Source organism: Coregonus lavaretus (assembly GCF_964263955.1).
Source record: "Coregonus lavaretus genome assembly, contig: HAP1_SCAFFOLD_2386, whole genome shotgun sequence".
NCBI classification, from domain to species: Eukaryota; Metazoa; Chordata; class Actinopteri; order Salmoniformes; family Salmonidae; genus Coregonus; species Coregonus lavaretus.
The window spans coordinates 52,501-70,000 of NW_028158781.1; the positions used below are offsets into that span (position 1 = coordinate 52,501).

The 17,500-nt window shown below is 48.7% G+C and overlaps 1 protein-coding gene across 1 annotated transcript in view; it reads right to left on the bottom strand.

Annotated features, from left to right (window-relative positions):
- The window catches only part of LOC311123587 (sodium/hydrogen exchanger 5-like), a gene marked incomplete at both ends in the record, with an annotated part of 62,807 nt that extends 47,392 nt beyond the window's left edge, over positions 1-15,415 (bottom strand). Inside the window, one exon of the mRNA XM_084197825.1 lies at positions 15,046-15,415. Within this exon, the coding sequence (XP_084053951.1) occupies positions 15,046-15,415 (370 nt within the window). The remainder of the gene's footprint in view (positions 1-15,045) is intronic.
- Positions 15,416-17,500: the final 2,085 nt, after the last annotated feature.

A 17,500-nucleotide genomic window follows, 5' to 3' on the forward strand; every position in this document is an offset into this window, starting at 1 on the left:
TGCAGCTCCTCAGGGAACATCAACCTGCAGCTCCACAGGGAACATCAACCTGCAGCTCCACAGGGAACATCAACCTGCAGCTCCTCAGGGAACATCAACCTGCAGCTCCACAGGGAACATCAACCTGCAGCTACTCAGGGAACATCAACCTGCAGCTCCTCAGGGAACATCAACCTGCAGCTCCACAGGGAACATCAACCTGCAGCTCCTCAGGGAACATCAACCTGCAGCTCCACAGGGAACATCAACCTGCAGCTCCTCAGGGAACATCAACCTGCAGCTCCTCAGGGAACATCAACCTGCAGCTACTCAGGGAACATCAACCTGCAGCTCCACAGGGAACATCAACCTGCAGCTCCACAGGGAACATCAACCTGCAGCTCCTCAGGGAACATCAACCTGCAGCTCCTCAGGGAACATCAACCTGCAGCTCCACAGGGAACATCAACCTGCAGCTACTCAGGGAACATCAACCTGCAGCTCCTCAGGGAACATCAACCTGCAGCTCCTCAGGGAACATCAACCTGCAGCTCCTCAGGGAACATCAACCTGCAGCTCCACAGGGAACATCAACCTGCAGCTCCACAGGGAACATCAACCTGCAGCTCCTCAGGGAACATCAACCTGCAGCTCCACAGGGAACATCAACCTGCAGCTACTCAGGGAACATCAACCTGCAGCTCCACAGGGAACATCAACCTGCAGCTCCTCAGGGAACATCAACCTGCAGCTCCTCAGGGAACATCAACCTGCAGCTACTCAGGGAACATCAACCTGCAGCTACTCAGGGAACATCAACCTGCAGCTCCACAGGGAACATCAACCTGCAGCTCCTCAGGGAACATCAACCTGCAGCTCCTGAGGGAACATCAACCTGCAGCTCCTCAGGGAACATCAATCTGCAGCTCCACAGGGAACATCAACCTGCAGCTACTCAGGGAACATCAACCTGCAGCTCCTCAGGGAACATCAACCTGCAGCTACTCAGGGAACATCAACCTGCAGCTCCTCAGGGAACATCAACCTGCAGCTCCTCAGGGAACATCAACCTGCAGCTCCTCAGGGAACATCAACCTGCAGCTCCTCAGGGAACATCAACCTGGCTGTGAATGAATTGAAAGACAAAGCAAGGAGGGCTTTCTATGCCATTAAAAATATTCATTAGATTAGACATAACAATTAGGATCTGGCTCCAAATATTCTAATAGCACTATATGGCAGTGAAGTGTGGGGTCTGCTTACAAAGCAAGAATTTGACAAATGGGACAAACACCCAACTAAAATCCTGCATGTGGAATAATGTACAGAGAAAAACTCCAAACAACACATGCAGAGCAGAATTAGGCCAATTAAAAAGAGCCACCAAATTGTATAATCATTGAAAAACAAGTGACCCCCAACCCTACAAATACAAAGCCCTCAACTGCCAAGAGGTGACCATAGAGAAGAGTCCCCTCAGCCAGCTGGTTCTGAGGCTCAATTCACTAACCACTACCAACCCCAAAAAAGCCTCCCTCAGGACAGCACTCAGAATGTGACAACCTAACTGATGAAGAGAAACCTAAATGCTGTGTTTTAGCAGCCAAATGTCTCCTGCCACAACCTGAGGGACAGCCAGCGAGAAGTACGGTGTGAATATTCATATTAACCTATTCACTGTATTACTCTGTATTACTATGGCTGTTAACATGAGTACCACTATCATTATTATTGCTTCATTACCAACAGTCTAGTCTAGTCCTGTCTAGTCAGTCTAGTCTAGTCAGTCTAGTCCTGTCTAGTCCTGTCTAGTCCTGTCTAGTCAGTCTAGTCAGTCTAGTCTAGTCAGTCTAGTCATGTCAGTCTAGTCCTGTCTAGTCAGTCTAGTCCTGTCTAGTCCTGTCTAGTCCTGTCTAGTCAGTCTAGTCAGTCTAGTCTAGTCAGTCTAGTCTAGTCAGTCTAGTCATGTCAGTCTAGTCCTGTCTAGTCCTGTCTAGTCAGTCTAGTCCTGTCTAGTCAGTCTAGTCCTGTCTAGTCAGTCTAGTCCTGTCTAGTCCTGTCTAGTCAGTCTAGTCCTGTCTAGTCAGTCTAGTCATGTCTAGTCTAGTCATGTCTAGTCAGTCTAGTCCTGTCTAGTCCTGTCCAGTCAGTCCAGTCCAGTCAGTCTAGTCCTGTCTAGTCTAGTCATGTCTAGTCAGTCTAGTCCTGTCTAGTCCTGTCCAGTCAGTCCAGTCCAGTCAGTCTAGTCCTGTCTAGTCCTGTCTAGTCCTGTCTAGTCCAGTCAGTCTAGTCATGTCTAGTCTAGTCATGTCTAGTCAGTCTAGTCCTGTCTAGTCCTGTCCAGTCAGTCCAGTCCAGTCAGTCTAGTCCTGTCTAGTCAGTCTAGTCCTGTCTAGTCCAGTCAGTCTAGTCCTGTCTAGTCCTGTCTAGTCCTGTCCTGTCTAGTCCTGGACCATCATCACTATATGTTTACTTTGACAATGGAAGTGTTTACTTTCCTTGTCAATAAAGTATACCTGAATTGAACTGAAAGAGAGAGAGAGAGAGGGAGCATGCAGTCTTGAACTGAGTTGCATGGCCAGAGGTAGGGAACACAGGGTTGTGTGTTCTCTCTATCCATTCAGGATGGTCTGGTGGGCCCTTAGACTGGCAGCTGGTAGACTGAGGATGGTCTGAGTGTAGGGTGGGCTCTTAGACTGGCAGCTGGTAGACTGAGGATGGTCTGAATGTAGGGTGGGCCCTTAGACTGGCAGCTGGTAGACTGAGGATGGTCTGAATGTAGGGTGGGCCCTTAGACTGGCAGCTGGTAGACTGAGGATGGTCTGAATGTAGGGTGGGCTCTTAGACTGGCAGCTGGTAGACTGAGGATGGTCTGAATGTAGGGTGGGCCCTTAGACTGGAAGCTGGTAGACTGAGGATGGTCTGAATGTAGGGTGGGCTCTTAGACTGGCAGCTGGTAGACTGAGGATGGTCTGAATGTAGGGTGGGCCCTTAGACTGGCAGCTGGTAGACTGAGGATGGTCTGAGTGTAGGGTGGGCTCTTAGACTGGCAGCTGGTAGACTGAGGATGGTCTGAATGTAGGGTGGGCCCTTAGACTGGCAGCTGGTAGACTGAGGATGGTCTGAATGTAGGGTGGGCTCTTAGACTGGCAGCTGGTAGACTGAGGATGGTCTGAATGTAGGGTGGGCCCTTAGACTGGCAGCTGGTACACTGAGGATGGTCTGAATGTAGGGTGGGCCCTTAGACTGGCAGCTGGTAGACTGAGGATGGTCTGAATGTAGGGTGGGCCCTTAGACTGGCAGCTGGTAGACTGAGGATGGTCTGAATGTAGGGTGGGCCCTTAGACTGGCAGCTGGTAGACTGAGGATGGTCTGAATGTAGGGTGGGCTCTTAGACTGGCAGCTGGTAGACTAAATTCTTGGGTTATCTTACTGCCAAAAAAAGAAGATGTGAGGGTGAATCATAAAACTTTAAAAGAACCACTGTTAAGAAAGGGTGGAGTTCACACATGAAAAGACAGAAAGAGAGAGAGAGAGAGAGACAGAGAGAGAGACAGAGAGACAGAGAGAGGAGCACAGCCAGCCTGTCACAGTCCAACCTATTACCACATGGAAGACAGGCTGTCCTCAGCTCACTCTGCTAACCCCCAGACAGATTGTTACCTGTTAGCCCATGGAAGACAGGCTGTCCTCAGCTCACTATGCTAACCCCCAGAGAGACTGTTACCTGTTAGCCCATGGAAGACAGGCTGTCCTCAGCTCACTATGCTAACCCCCAGAGAGACCGTTACCTGTTAGCCCATGGAAGACAGGCTGTCCTCAGCTCACTCTGCTAACCTCCAGAGAGACTGTTACCTGTTAGCCCATGGAAGACAGGCTGTCCTCAGCTCACTCTGCTAACCCTCAGAGAGACTGTTACCTGTTAGCCCATGGAAGACAGGCTGTCCTCAGCTCACTCTGCTAAACCCCAGAGAGACTGTTACCTGTTAGCCCATGGAAGACAGGCTGTCCTCAGCTCACTATGCTAACCCCCAGAGAGACTGTTACCTGTTAGCCCATGGAAGACAGGCTGTCCTCAGCTCACTATGCTAACCCCCAGAGAGACTGTTACCTGTTAGCCCATGGAAGACAGGCTGTCCTCAGCTCACTATGCTAACCCCCAGAGAGAATGTTACCTGTTAGCCCATGGAAGACAGGCTGTCCTCAGCTCACTATGCTAACCCCCAGAGAGAATGTTACCTGTTAGCCCATGGAAGATATATTGACCTCAGCTCACTCTGCTAACCCCCAGAGAGAATGTTACCTGTTAGCCCATGGAAGACAGGCTGTCCTCAGCTCACTATGCTAACCCCCAGAGAGAATGTTACCTGTTAGCCCATGGAAGACAGGCTGTCCTCAGCTCACTCTGCTAACCCCCAGAGAGAATGTTACCTGTTAGCCCATGGAAGACAGGCTGTCCTCAGCTCACTCTGCTAACCTCCAGAGAGACTGTTACCTGTTAGCCCATGGAAGACAGGCTGACCTCAGCTCACTCTGCTAACCCCCAGAGAGACTGTTACCTGTTAGCCCATGGAAGACATATTGACCTCAGCTCACTCTGCTAACCCCCAGAGAGACTGTTACCTGTTAGCCCATGGAAGACAGGCTGTCCTCAGCTCACTCTGCTAACCCCTAGAGAGACTGTTACCTGTTAGCCCATGGAAGACATATTGACCTCAGCTCACTATGCTAACCCCCAGAGAGAATGTTACCTGTTAGCCCATGGAAGACAGGCTGTCCTCAGCTCACTCTGCTAACCCCTAGAGAGACTGTTACCTGTTAGCCCATGGAAGACATATTGACCTCAGCTCACTATGCTAACCCCCAGAGAGAATGTTACCTGTTAGCCCATGGAAGACAGGCTGTCCTCAGCTCACTATGCTAACCCCTAGAGAGACTGTTACCTGTTAGCCCATGGAAGACATATTGACCTCAGCTCACTATGCTAACCCCCAGAGAGAATGTTACCTGTTAGCCCATGGAAGACAGGCTGTCCTCAGCTCACTATGCTAACCCCTAGAGAGACTGTTACCTGTTAGCCCATGGAAGACAGGCTGTCCTCAGCTCACTATGCTAACCCCTAGAGAGAATGTTACCTGTTAGCCCATGGAAGACATATTGTCCTCAGCTCACTATGCTAACCCCCAGAGAGAATGTTACCTGTTAGCCCATGGAAGACAGGCTGACCTCAGCTCACTCTGCTAACCCAGAGAGACTGATTCAGGTACAGGCAGAACAGAGGAAGGCAGAACTACATAATATAGGAGTCAGTGAGGGCTAATATTAACTATACTGTGTTCTCTCTGTGTTCTCCTTTCTTTGGCAATGTCACTTACTGACTTATCATGCCAATAAAGGAGGAGAGAGAAGAGAGAAGAGAGAGAGAGAGAGAGAGAGAGAGAGAGAGAGAGAGAGAGAGAGAGAGAGAGAGAGAGAGAGAGAGAGAGAGAGAGAGAGAGAGAGAGAGAGAGAGAGGATGAAGAGACTGTATTGGAAGTGCAAAGAAAAACTCAAAATAACGCATGTAGAGCAGAATTGGGCCAATACACCCTCCTTATTCAAATAGAAAAAAGAGCCATCAAATTTTACAACCATCTAAAAACAAGTGACCCCAAAACATTCCATCACACAGCTCTACTATGTCAAGAGATGAAACAAGAGAAGAGTCCCCTCAGCCAGCTGGTTCTGAGGCTCAGCTCACTAACCAAAACCAACCTCATAGAGCCTCAGGACAGCACTCAGAAAATCTGGCACAAACAAATCATCACAAAGCAAAAATCAAAATATATCACAAAAAATCAAAGTAAACTTCAATGCTATTTGTCTCTAAACAGACAGTACATGGTGGCAGACTATCTGACCACTGTGACTGATAGAAAACTGAGGAAAACACTGACTAGGTACAGACTCAGTGAGCACAGTCTGGCTATAGAGACCGGTCGTCACAGGCAAACCTGGCTGCCCAGAGAGGACAGGCTGTGCTCACTCTGCCCCCGGGGAGAGGTAGAGACAGAGCTGCATTTCCTATTACACTGTGACAAATACTCAGACCTAAGAGACTCTTTCTTTCCCAAAATTATAATTCAGTACAAAGAATTTGAAACTATATATATTTATTGGGTGAAAAGCCAAAATGTGCCACAACCTGAGGGACAGTCAGTGAAAAGTGTAATGTAATGTCAATAATATTTCCCATTTAGTTTTGTTTTGTCTTTCATACCATGTAATGTGTCTTCTCAGTCAGGTTGAGATTGGTCGACTACTATTGCTTTAATGTATTGTTATTCTCATTAATATTGTTGAAGTAGTTGCTGTTAATGGTAATCCCATTTCCACTACTACTATTATTATTGCTGTTGGTCCCACCATTTTTTGTTATATGTATACTTTGACAATGTAAGTAATTTAACTTGCCATGTCAATAAAGTCAATTGAATTGAATTGAATTGAATTGAGAGAGAGGGAGAGGGGGGAGAGAGTGAGGGAGAGAGAGAGAGAGGGGGAGAGAAAGTGAAGAGAGAAGATAGAGGGAGAGAGAGTAGAGAGAAGAGAGAACTTATTAGCTGCCCTTCTGAGGTAACTTTGGCAACATGAGGTCAGAATGACATCCAAAGGTCAAACACCCTGACAACAGTTTCAGAATATGTCCCAAATGGCACCCTATTCCCTTTTAGAGTGCACTACTTTTGACCAGGTCCTATGGGGGCTCTGGTCAAAAGTAGTGCACTACAAAGTGAACAGGATGCCATTTGGGATGCACCCTAAGCAGCACCGTGGGTGTTGGCAGACAGCACCTCACTGTAGAGAACATCCACCCACACCCTCTGTGTCATTACGTAACGGCTTTATGTAATAAAAAGCTGCTCTTCAGGAGAGCATCTCACAGGTTACTTCCCAAATGGCACCCAATTCCCTATATATGGTACTACTTCTGCTTTAAAGTAGTCCGATGTCTCTATGCATTAAACGCTGGCATTCAGGAGAGCTTAACATAATGTGATTCTGAGGACTCATCTCTCTCTTTCACTGCTAATCAATAGGCCAGAAGGCTCTCCCCATAACTATCTAATCTGGAGTATTCACACTGCATTCTGAGGCCTGTCTGTCTGTCTGGCTGGCCCCCCAAATGGAATATATCAAATCACATTTTATTTGCCACTTGTGACGAATACAACAGTCTACGACTAGGGTGGCTGGAGTCTTTGACAATTTTTAGGGCCTTCCTCTGACACCGCCTGGTATAGAGGTCCTGGATGGCAGGAAGCTTGGCCCCAGTGATTTACTGGGATGTACGCACTACCCTTTGTAGTGCCTTGCGGTCAGAGACCGAGCAGTTGCCATACCAGGCGGTGATGCAACCAGTCAGGATGCTCTCGATGGTGCAGATGTAAAACTTTTTGAGGATCTGAGGACTGATCCCAAATCTTTTCAGTCTCCTGAGATAGGCTTTGTCGTGCCCTCTTCACGACTGTCTTGGTGTGTTTGGACCATGATAGTTTGTTGGTGATGTGGACACCAAGGAACTTGAAACTCTCAACCTGTTCCACTACAGCCCCGTCGGTGAGAATGGGGGCGTGCTCAGTCCTCTTTTTTTTTCCTGTAGTCCACAACCATCACCTTAATGATGGTGTGGAGTCGTGCCTGGCCATGCAGTCATGGGTGAACAGGGAGTACAGGAGGGGACTGAGCACGCACCCCTGAGGGGCCCCCCGTGTTGAGGATCAGCGAGGCAGATGTGTTGTTACTTACCCTTACCACCTGGGGGCGGCCCGTCAGGAAGTCCAGGATCCAGTTGCAGAGGGAGGTGTTTAGTCCCAGGATCCTTAGTTTAGTGATGAGCTATGGTGTTGAATGCTGAGCTGTAGTCAATGAATAGCATTCTCACGTAGGTGTTCCTCTTGTCCAGGTGGGAAAGGGCAGTGTGGAGTGCAATAGAGATTGCATCATCTGTGGATCTGTTGGGGCGGTATGCAAATTGGAGTGGGTCTAGGGTTTCTGGGATAATGCTGTTGATGTGAGCCATGACCAGCCTTTCAAAGCACTTCATGGCTACAGACGTGAGTGCTACGGGTCGGTAGTCATTTAGGCAGGTTATCTTAGTGTTCTTGGGCACAGGGACTATGGTGGTCAGCTTGAAACATGTTGGTATTACAGACTCAGTCAGGGACATGTTGAAAATGTCAGTGGAGACACTTGCCAGTTGGCCAGCGCATGCTCCGAGTACACGTCCTGGTAATCCGTCTGGCCCTGCGGCCTTGTGAATGTTGACCTGTTTAAAGGTCTTACTCACATCGGCTACGGAGAGCGTGATCACATAGTCATCTGGAACAGCTGATGCTCTCATGCATGCTTCAGTGTTGCTTGCCTCGAAGCGAGCATAGAAGTGATTTAGCTCGTCTGGTAGGCTTGTGTCACTGGGCAGCTCGCGGCTGTGCTTCCCTTTGTAGTCTGTAATAGTTTTCAAGCCCTACCACATCCGACGAGCATCAGAGCCGGTGTAGTACGATTCAATCTTAGTCCTGTATTGACTCTTTGCCTGTGATGGTTCGTCGGAGGGCATAGCGGGATTTCTTATATGCGTCCGGGTTTGTTTCGCAACAAAGCCTCCTTCACTCATGCTGCCAAACATGCCCTCGTAAAACTGACTATCCTACCGATCCTTGACTTCGGCGATGTCTTTTACAAAATAGCCTCCAACACTCTACTCAGCAAATTGGATGTAGTCTATCACAGTGCCATCCGTTTTGTCTCCAAAGCCCCATACACTACCCACCACTGTGACCTGTACGCTCTTGTTGGCTGGTCCTCACTACATGTTCGTCGTCAAACCCACTGGCTCCAGGCCATCTATAAATCACTGCTAGGCAAATCCCCGCCTTATCTTAGCTCATTGGTCACCATAGCAACACCCACCCGTAGTATGCGCTCCAGCAGGTATATCTCACTGGTCATCCCCAAAGCCAACACCTCCTTTGGCCGCCATTCCTTCCAGTTCTCTGCTGCCAATGACTGGAACGAATTGCAAAAATCTCTGAAGCTGGAGACTCTTATCTCCCTCACTAACTTTAAGCATCAGTTGTCAGAGCACCTTACCGATCACTGCACCTGTACACAGCCCATCTGAAATTAGCCCACCCAACTACCTCATCCCTATATTGTTATTTATTTTGCTCTTTTTCACCCCAGTATCTCTATTTGCACATAATCTCTTGCACATCTAGCATTCCAGTGTTAATACTAATTGTAATTATTTTGCACTATAGCCTATTTATTGCCTTACCTCCATAACTTGCTACATTTGCACACACTGTATATATATTTTCTGTTGTATTTTTTGACTTTATGTTTTGTTTTACCCCATATGTAACTCTGTGTTGTTGTTTTTATCACACTGCTTTGCTTTATCTTGGCCAGGTCGCAGTTGTAAATGAGAACTTGTTCTCAACTGGCTTACCTGGTTAAATAAAGGTTAAATAAAACACAAATAAATAGAGTCCTGCTCCTTGAAAGCGGCAGCTCTACCCTTTAGCTCAGTGTGGATGTTGCCTGTAATCCATGGCTGAAAATGTCAGTGAAGACACTTGCCAGTTGGTCAGCGCATGCTCGGAGTACACATCCTGTTAATCCGTCTGGCCCTGCGGCCTTGTGAATGTTGACCTGTTTAAAGGTCTTTCTCACATCAGCTACGGAGAGCGTGATCACACAGTCGTCCGGAACAGCTGGTGCTCTCATGCATGTTTCAGTGTTACTTGCCTCGAAGCGAGCATAGAAGTGATTTAGCTCGTCTGGTAGGCTTGTGTCACTGGGCAGCTCGCGGCTGTGCTTCCCTTTGTAGTCTGTAATAGTTTGCAAGCCCTGCCACATCTGACGAGCGTCAGAGCCGGTGTAGTACGATTCAATCTTAGTCCTGTATTGACTCTTTGCCTGTTTGATGGTTCGTCGGAGGGCATAGCGGGATTTCTTATAAGCGTCCGGGTTAGAGTCCCGCTCCTTGAAAGCGGCAGCTCTACCCTTTAGCTCAGTGTGGATGTTGCCTGTAATCTATGGCTTCTGGTTGGGGTATGTACATACGGTCAATGTGGGGACGACATCATCGATGCACTTATTGATGAAGCCAGTGACTGATGTGGTGTACTCCTCAATGCTATCGGAAGAATCCCGGAACATGTTCCAGTCTGTGCTAGCAAAACAGTCCTGTAGCTTAGCATCTGTGTCATCTGACCACTTCCTTATTAACAGAGTCACTGGTGCTTCCTGCTTTAGTTTTTGCTTATAAGCAGGAATCAGGAGGATAGAATTATGGTCAGATTTGCCAAATGGAGGGTGAGGGAGAGCTTTGTACGCATCTCTGTGTGTGGCGTAAAGGTGGTCTAGAGTTGTTTTTCCTCTGGTTGCACATTTAACATGCTGGTAGAAATGAGGTAGAACTGATTTAAGTTTCCCTGCCTTAAAGTCCCCGGCCACTAGGGGCGCCGCCTCTGGATGAGCATTTTCCTGTTTACTTATGGCCTTATACAGCTCATTGAGTGCAATCTTAGTGCCAGCATCGGTTTGTGGTAAATAAACAGCTACGGAAAATATAGATGAAAATGCACCAGCTGTTGTTTACAAATATACACAGACCGCCACCCCTTGTCTTACCGGAGTCGGCCGTTCGATCCGGCCGATGTAGCGTACCCGCCAGCTGTATGTTTACATTTACATTTTAGTCATTTAGCAGACGCTCTTATCCAGAGCGACTTACAGGAGCAATTAGGGTTAAGTGCCTTGCTCAAGGGCACATCAACAGATCTTTCACCTAGTCGGCTCGGGGATTAGAACCAGCGACCTTTCGGTTACTGGCACAACGCTCTTAACCACTAAGCTATCTACCTGTTGTCCATGTCGTCGTTCAGCCACGACTCGGTGAAACATAAGATATTACAGTTTTTAATGTCCCGTTGGTAGGATAACCGTAATCTTAGGTCGTCCAATTTATTTTCCAATGATTGAACGTTGGCTAATAGGATTGATGGAAGAGGCAGTTGACTCGCTCGCCGTCGGATCCTTACAAGGCACCCCGACCTACGTCCACGATATCTCCGTCTCTTCCTCATGCAAATGACGGGGATTTGGGCCTTGTCGGGTGTCTGTAGAATATCCTTCGCGTCCGACTCGTTGAAGCAAAAATCTTCATCCAATACGAGGTGAGTAATCGCTGTTCTGATATCCAGAAGCTCTTTTTGGTCATAAGAGACGGTGGGAGAAACATTATGTACAGAATAAATTACAAATAACGCAAAAAAAACCCACACATAATAGTACAATTGCCCTACATATATGCCCCAAATGACCCTATGGCCCCTGGTCTAAAGTAGTGCACTATAAAGGGACTAGGGTGCCATTTGGAGAGAGAGACAGTCTCTGCTGCTGAAATAGATGTAGATAGTAGAAAGACATTCGCCTGAAGCACATCTCTGCTTCTCAGAGCTTCTGTACGGAGAGTGAGTGGGCTGGTGAAACACACACACACACACACACACACACACACACACACACACACACACACACACACACACACACAAACACACACACACACACCCGTCATATCCACACACACACACACACCCGTCATATCCACCCACACACACACACACACACACACACACACAGCTCTGCCAGCCTCTGATAAACAGCATGTCTAATGGAGTGAAATAAATAAATTAACACTGTAATCAAACAGCTAGTCCTGTCTTAACCCAAAGAAACAGCTAGTCCTGTCTTAACCCAAAGAAACAGCTAGTCCTGTCTTAACCCAGAGAAACAGCTAGTCCCGTCTTAACCCAGAGAAACAGCTAGTCCCGTCTTAACCCAGAGAAACAGCTAGTCCTGTCTTAACCCAGAGAAACAGCTAGTCCTGTCTTAACCCCGAGAAACAGCTACTCCTGTCTTAACCCAGAGAAACAGCTAGTCCTGTTTTAACCCAGAGGAATGAGAGAAAGAGAGAAATAGAAGTTACAGTGAGATAGAGGGAGGGAGAAACACTGCAGGGAGAGGGAGGGAGAAACACTGCAGGTAGAGAGAGGGAGAGTTCCAGACTGCTCGGCTGCATTGAACAGACTGGAGGACATTGTGTAAGTGACAGAGAGAGAGAGGTGACATATTGAAGGAGCTGCTAGTCCCATTGAGTATCATTGGCTGTGTCAGGCAGCTAAACTGAACAAAACAACAACACATAGTAGGGACAGTCAGACAGATGGGGACAGTCTGATCAATTCAATACTTACTTCATGTTTTAGCACCTGCATGTGATGTCAGTAAGTCTCTCTCTCTCTCTCTCTCTCTCTCTCTCTCTCTCTCTCTCTCTCTGTAATCTGTCACCGTGTCATAAGAAGCGAGTCCACAGAGAGTCCAATAGCTAGACAGTGAGTCAGAGTCAACCCAACATGCCGCTGGACCTCAGTGAGTCGTGAGAATGTGTGTGTGTGTGTGTGGGGGGGGGGGTTCCATGACTCTCTCTAGGAAAGGTGCTTTCTGGGGCTGGGAGCGCACTGTGCCTTGAAGGAGGGTGAAGGTTTCTGGGGCTGGGAGCGCACTGTGCCTTGAAGGAGGGTGAAGGTTTCTGGGACAGGGAGCGCACTGTGCCGTGAAGGAGGGTGAAGGTTTCTGGGACAGGGAGTGCACTGTGCCGTGAAGGAGGGTGAAGGTTTCTGTGGCAGGGAGCGCACTGTGCTGTGAAGGAGGGTGAAGGTTTCTGGGACAGGGAGCACACTGTGCCGTGAAGGAGGGTGAAGGCTTTCTGGGACAGGGAGCGCACTGTGCCGTGAAGGAGGGTGAAGTTTTCTGTGGCAGGGAGCGCACTGTGCCTTGAAGGAGGGTGAAGGTTTCTGGGACAGGGAGTGCACTGTGCCGTGAAGGAGGGTGAAGGTTTCTGGGGCTGGGAGCGCACTGTGCCTTGAAGGAGGGTGAAGGTTTCTGGGGCTGGGAGCGCACTGTGCCTTGAAGGAGGGTGAAGGTTTCTGGGACAGGGAGCGCACTGTGCCTTGAAGGAGGGTGAAGGTTTCTGGGACAGGGAGTGCACTGTGCCGTGAAGGAGGGTGAAGGTTTCTGTGGCAGGGAGCGCACTGTGCTGTGAAGGAGGGTGAAGGTTTCTGGGACAGGGAGCGCACTGTGCCGTGAAGGAGGGTGAAGGTTTCTGGGACAGGGAGCGCACTGTGCCGTGAAGGAGGGTGAAGGTTTCTGTGGCAGGGAGCGCACTGTGCCGTGAAGGAGGGTGAAGGTTTCTGTGGCAGGGAGCGCACTGTGCCTTGAAGGAGGGTGAAGGTTTCTGGGACAGGGAGCGCACTGTGCCGTGAAGGAGGGTGAAGGTTTCTGTGGCAGGGAGCGCACTGTGCCTTGAAGGAGGGTGAAGGTTTCTGGGACAGGGAGCGCACTGTGCCGTGAAGGAGGGTGAAGGTTTCTGTGGCAGGGAGTGCACTGTGCTGTGAAGGTGGGTGAAGGTTTCTGGGGCTGGGAGCGCACTGTGCTGTGAAGAAGGATGAAGGTTTCTAGCGCAGAGAGCGCACTGTGCCGTGAAGGAGGGGGAAGGTTTCTGGGGCTGGGAGCGCACTGTGCTGTGAAGGAGGGTGAAAGTAAGGTTTCTGGGGCAGGGAGCGCACTGTGCCGTGAAGGAGGATGAAGGTTTCTGGGGCTGGGAGCACACTGTGCCGTGAAGAAGGGTGAAAGTAAGGTTTCTGGGGCAGGGAGCGCACTGTGCCGTGAAAGAGGAGGAAGGTTTCTGGGGCAGGGAGCACACTGTGCTGTGAAGGAGGGTGAAGGTAAGGTTTCTGGGGCAGGGAGCGCACTGTGCCGTGAAGGACACACTGTGCCGTGATGCACTGTGCCGTGAAAGAGGAGGAAGGTTTCTGGGGCAGGGAGCGCACTGTGCCGTGAAGGAGGGCGAAGGTTTCTGGGGCAGGGAGCACACTGTGCCGTGAAGGAGGGTGATGGTTTCTGGGGCAGGGAGCACACTGTGCCGTGATGCACTGTGCCGTGAAGGAGGGTGAAGGTTTCTGGGGCAGGGAGCACACTGTGCCGTGAAGGAGGGTGAAGGTTTCTGGGGCAGGGAGCACACTGTGCTGTGAAGGAGGGTGAAGGTGAAGGTTTCTGGGGCAGGGAGCGCACTGTGCCGTGAAGGAGGGTGAAGGTTTCTGGGGCAGGGAGCACACTGTGCCGTGAAGGAGGGTGAAGGTTTCTGGGGCAGGGAGCACACTGTGCCGTGAAGGAGGGTGAAGGTTTCTGGGGCAGGGAGCACACTCTGCCGTGAAGGAGGGTGAAGGTTTCTGGGGCAGGGAGCACACTGTGCCGTGAAGGAGGGTGAAGATTTCTGGGGCAGGGAGCGCACTGTGCCGTGAAGAAGGGTGAAGATTTCTGGGGCAGGGAGCACACTGTGCTGTGAAGGAGGGTGAAGGTTTCTGTGGCAGGGAGCGCACTGTGCTGTGAAGGAGGGTGAAGGTTTCTGGGGCAGGGAGCACACTGTGCCGTGAAGGAGAATGAAGAGTTCAAAGGAGAAAGAGTATGACAGAAATAAAAAGAAGTTATGTTTGAAAATAAATAGTTCCTTAAGAGCTATACAGCTTGGCTCAGAGGTCTGAAGCAGAATAGTTTCCCCCAAGTCAATGACAGGCATATTGTCATTATTGATCATCTACAGTAGTAGCATACTGAATGACCTCTCTGTAGCAGGTGCTTGCAGAAGTGAAGGATAAGTAGCCGGTATATACCTAGCAGACCATCTAGAACTATCCATGATTGATTGTAATAGGACTGGTTCTTCTCTTTTCTTTAGCTGGACATTCCTGTTACATTTAACTACATGGTTCAATCGTTCAAGATAGTCAATAGGCTAAATCCCAGAATATATGGCAACCCTGCATGCGTAATAGTCCTATTTATAGGCTTTGCTAAAGTACCTTTTATAGACTGCAGATATCATACAGACTAAATGGTTGCTTGGTAACTAGGTTATATGCCAGTAGATTCAGAGAATAAGGTCAGATGTCCACTTACGGATTTTCGCGACACTGGCCACAAGGATCCATATAGCGATAATGTAAGGCGTCTGGACGTAGCTCCATTCCCACTGCACCATCTGGAACCCCCCGCTGTGGCGGTGCGACTCGCTGCCGTCCTCCGTGGTCGCGGACGGTCCCTCGGCGGACCGGGCCAAGGCAATGCCCGGCGAGGCATACTCCTCCTGGGGCTGGACCTGGAAGCGGTCTAGGGAGGAGGTCGGAGAGGCGGGTAGTGACGGACCGGGTATTCCACCGCTACGGAGACCCAGCTCTGGATGAAGCGACGCCTCAGTCGCGGGGAGGTCAGTCGCAGCTTTACCGACTGCCGACAGCAGAAGGAGCACAGGCACACCGAAGAGGAGCATCTTCCCGTTACACTCACTCAGCCTCGCGTCATCTTCTGTTCCCCTTTTATACACGCCATCAAGGGGAGTACCGTAGGTAAGATAGGTAGGATACGACGTAAGTGACGATACCTGTCACCCGTTTACAATATCAACAACACCACTCTCATTAACGGGTATGCTATCGTAACCCAGTCGAGGCTCTACCGGCTGGCATAGCCTATCTTGGCACGTGACCCAAACTCTCTAAGGACCGCTAGGATTTTTTTTCACCAGTTAAAGAGCCATCACATGCGCACGGACCACAGCAGTGTGCATGTCTAAGAGCTGTCAATGGATTGTTTTTAAAGACTACTACTCCTCACTGTAGAATTCTGTAAAAGACTACAACTCCTCACTGTAGAATTCTGTAAAAGACTACAACTCCTCACTGTAGAATTCTGTAAAAGACTACAACTCCTCACTGTAGAATTCTGTAAAAGACTACAACTCCTCACTGTAGAATTCTGTGAAAGACTTACAACTCCTCACTGTAGAATTCTGTGAAAGACTTACAACTCCTCACTGTAGAATTCTGTGAAAGACTTACAACTCCTCACTGTAGCATTCTGTGAAAGTTTGAGACAGTTTACTCCTAGGTTAAGTAACCCACACAATCTGAGTGAAAGAATGCCATTGGTACAGTAGACTATATATGCCTGAAGATTTGTTTTATTCGGTTTGGAACATAAATGATGATAGACACCGACCATTCAAATAACATTTCAAATGAGCCGTTATTACAACCATTGTGCATTCAATTACAGTTTGTTCTCACTCCCCGTGTCCACACAGACACACAAATGGTCTCGTAATACGGCCATCCTGTCTTTTTTCATGAGTAGCAATCATCTTCAGATAGATTGTACCAATAGAAAGTCACTTTCATTCTCTGTTAAAAACGGGGCATTTTAACTGCAGCAGAACACTGTGTCATAAAATAAAGACAGACGTTCTCTCTCCTAGAAGGTTCAAATCATCTCAAACAGCGTTAAATGACCACAAAGCATTCACCCAGGAGGGAAGGGGAGTGTGTATGTTTTGCCTATGTGCCTCAGAATAGTGAAAGAAGTGGGGTGTGTTTAAAAATGGCACCCTATTCCCTACATAGTGCAGTACTTTTGAACAGATCCCTATGGGCCCTAGTCAAAAGTAGTGTACTGTATAGGGTGCCAGGGCTCTGGTCAAAGTCGTGCACTATATAGGGAATAGGGTGCCAGGGCTCTGGTCAAAGTCGTGCACTATATAGGGAATAGGGTGCCATTCTCTGGTCTAAAGTCGTGCACTATATAGGGAATAGGGTGCCAGGGCTCTGGTCAAAGTCGTGCACTATATAGGGAATAGGGTGCCATTCTCTGGTCTAAAGTCGTGCACTATCTAGGGAATAGGGTACCATTTGGGACACAGACGTAGAGTACACACATCTACAGGAAACATTGACGGCGAAAACATGCAGTATCAACTAGAACAACTGAAACATACTTCATACACACAACTCAATACAGACAGGTATACACGACTCTACTCAATACAGACAGGTATACACGACTCTACTCAATACAGACAGGTATACACGACTCTACTCAATACAGACAGGTATACACGACTCTACTCAATACAGACAGGTATACGCGACTCTACTCAATACAGACAGGTATACGCGACTCTACTCAATACAGACAGGTATACGCGACTCTACTCAATACAGACAGGTATACGCGACTCTACTCAATACAGACAGGTATACGCGACTCTACTCAATACAGACAGGTATACACGACTCTACTCAATACAGACAGGTATACACGACTCTACTCAATACAGACAGGTATACACGACTCTACTCAATACAGACAGGTATACACGACTCTACTCAATACAGACAGGTATACACGACTCTACTCAATACAGACAGGTATACGCGACTCTACTCAATACAGACAGGTATACGCGACTCTACTCAATACAGACAGGTATACGCGACTCTACTCAATACAGACAGGTATACGCGACTCTACTCAATACAGACAGGTATACGCGACTCTACTCAATACAGACAGGTATACA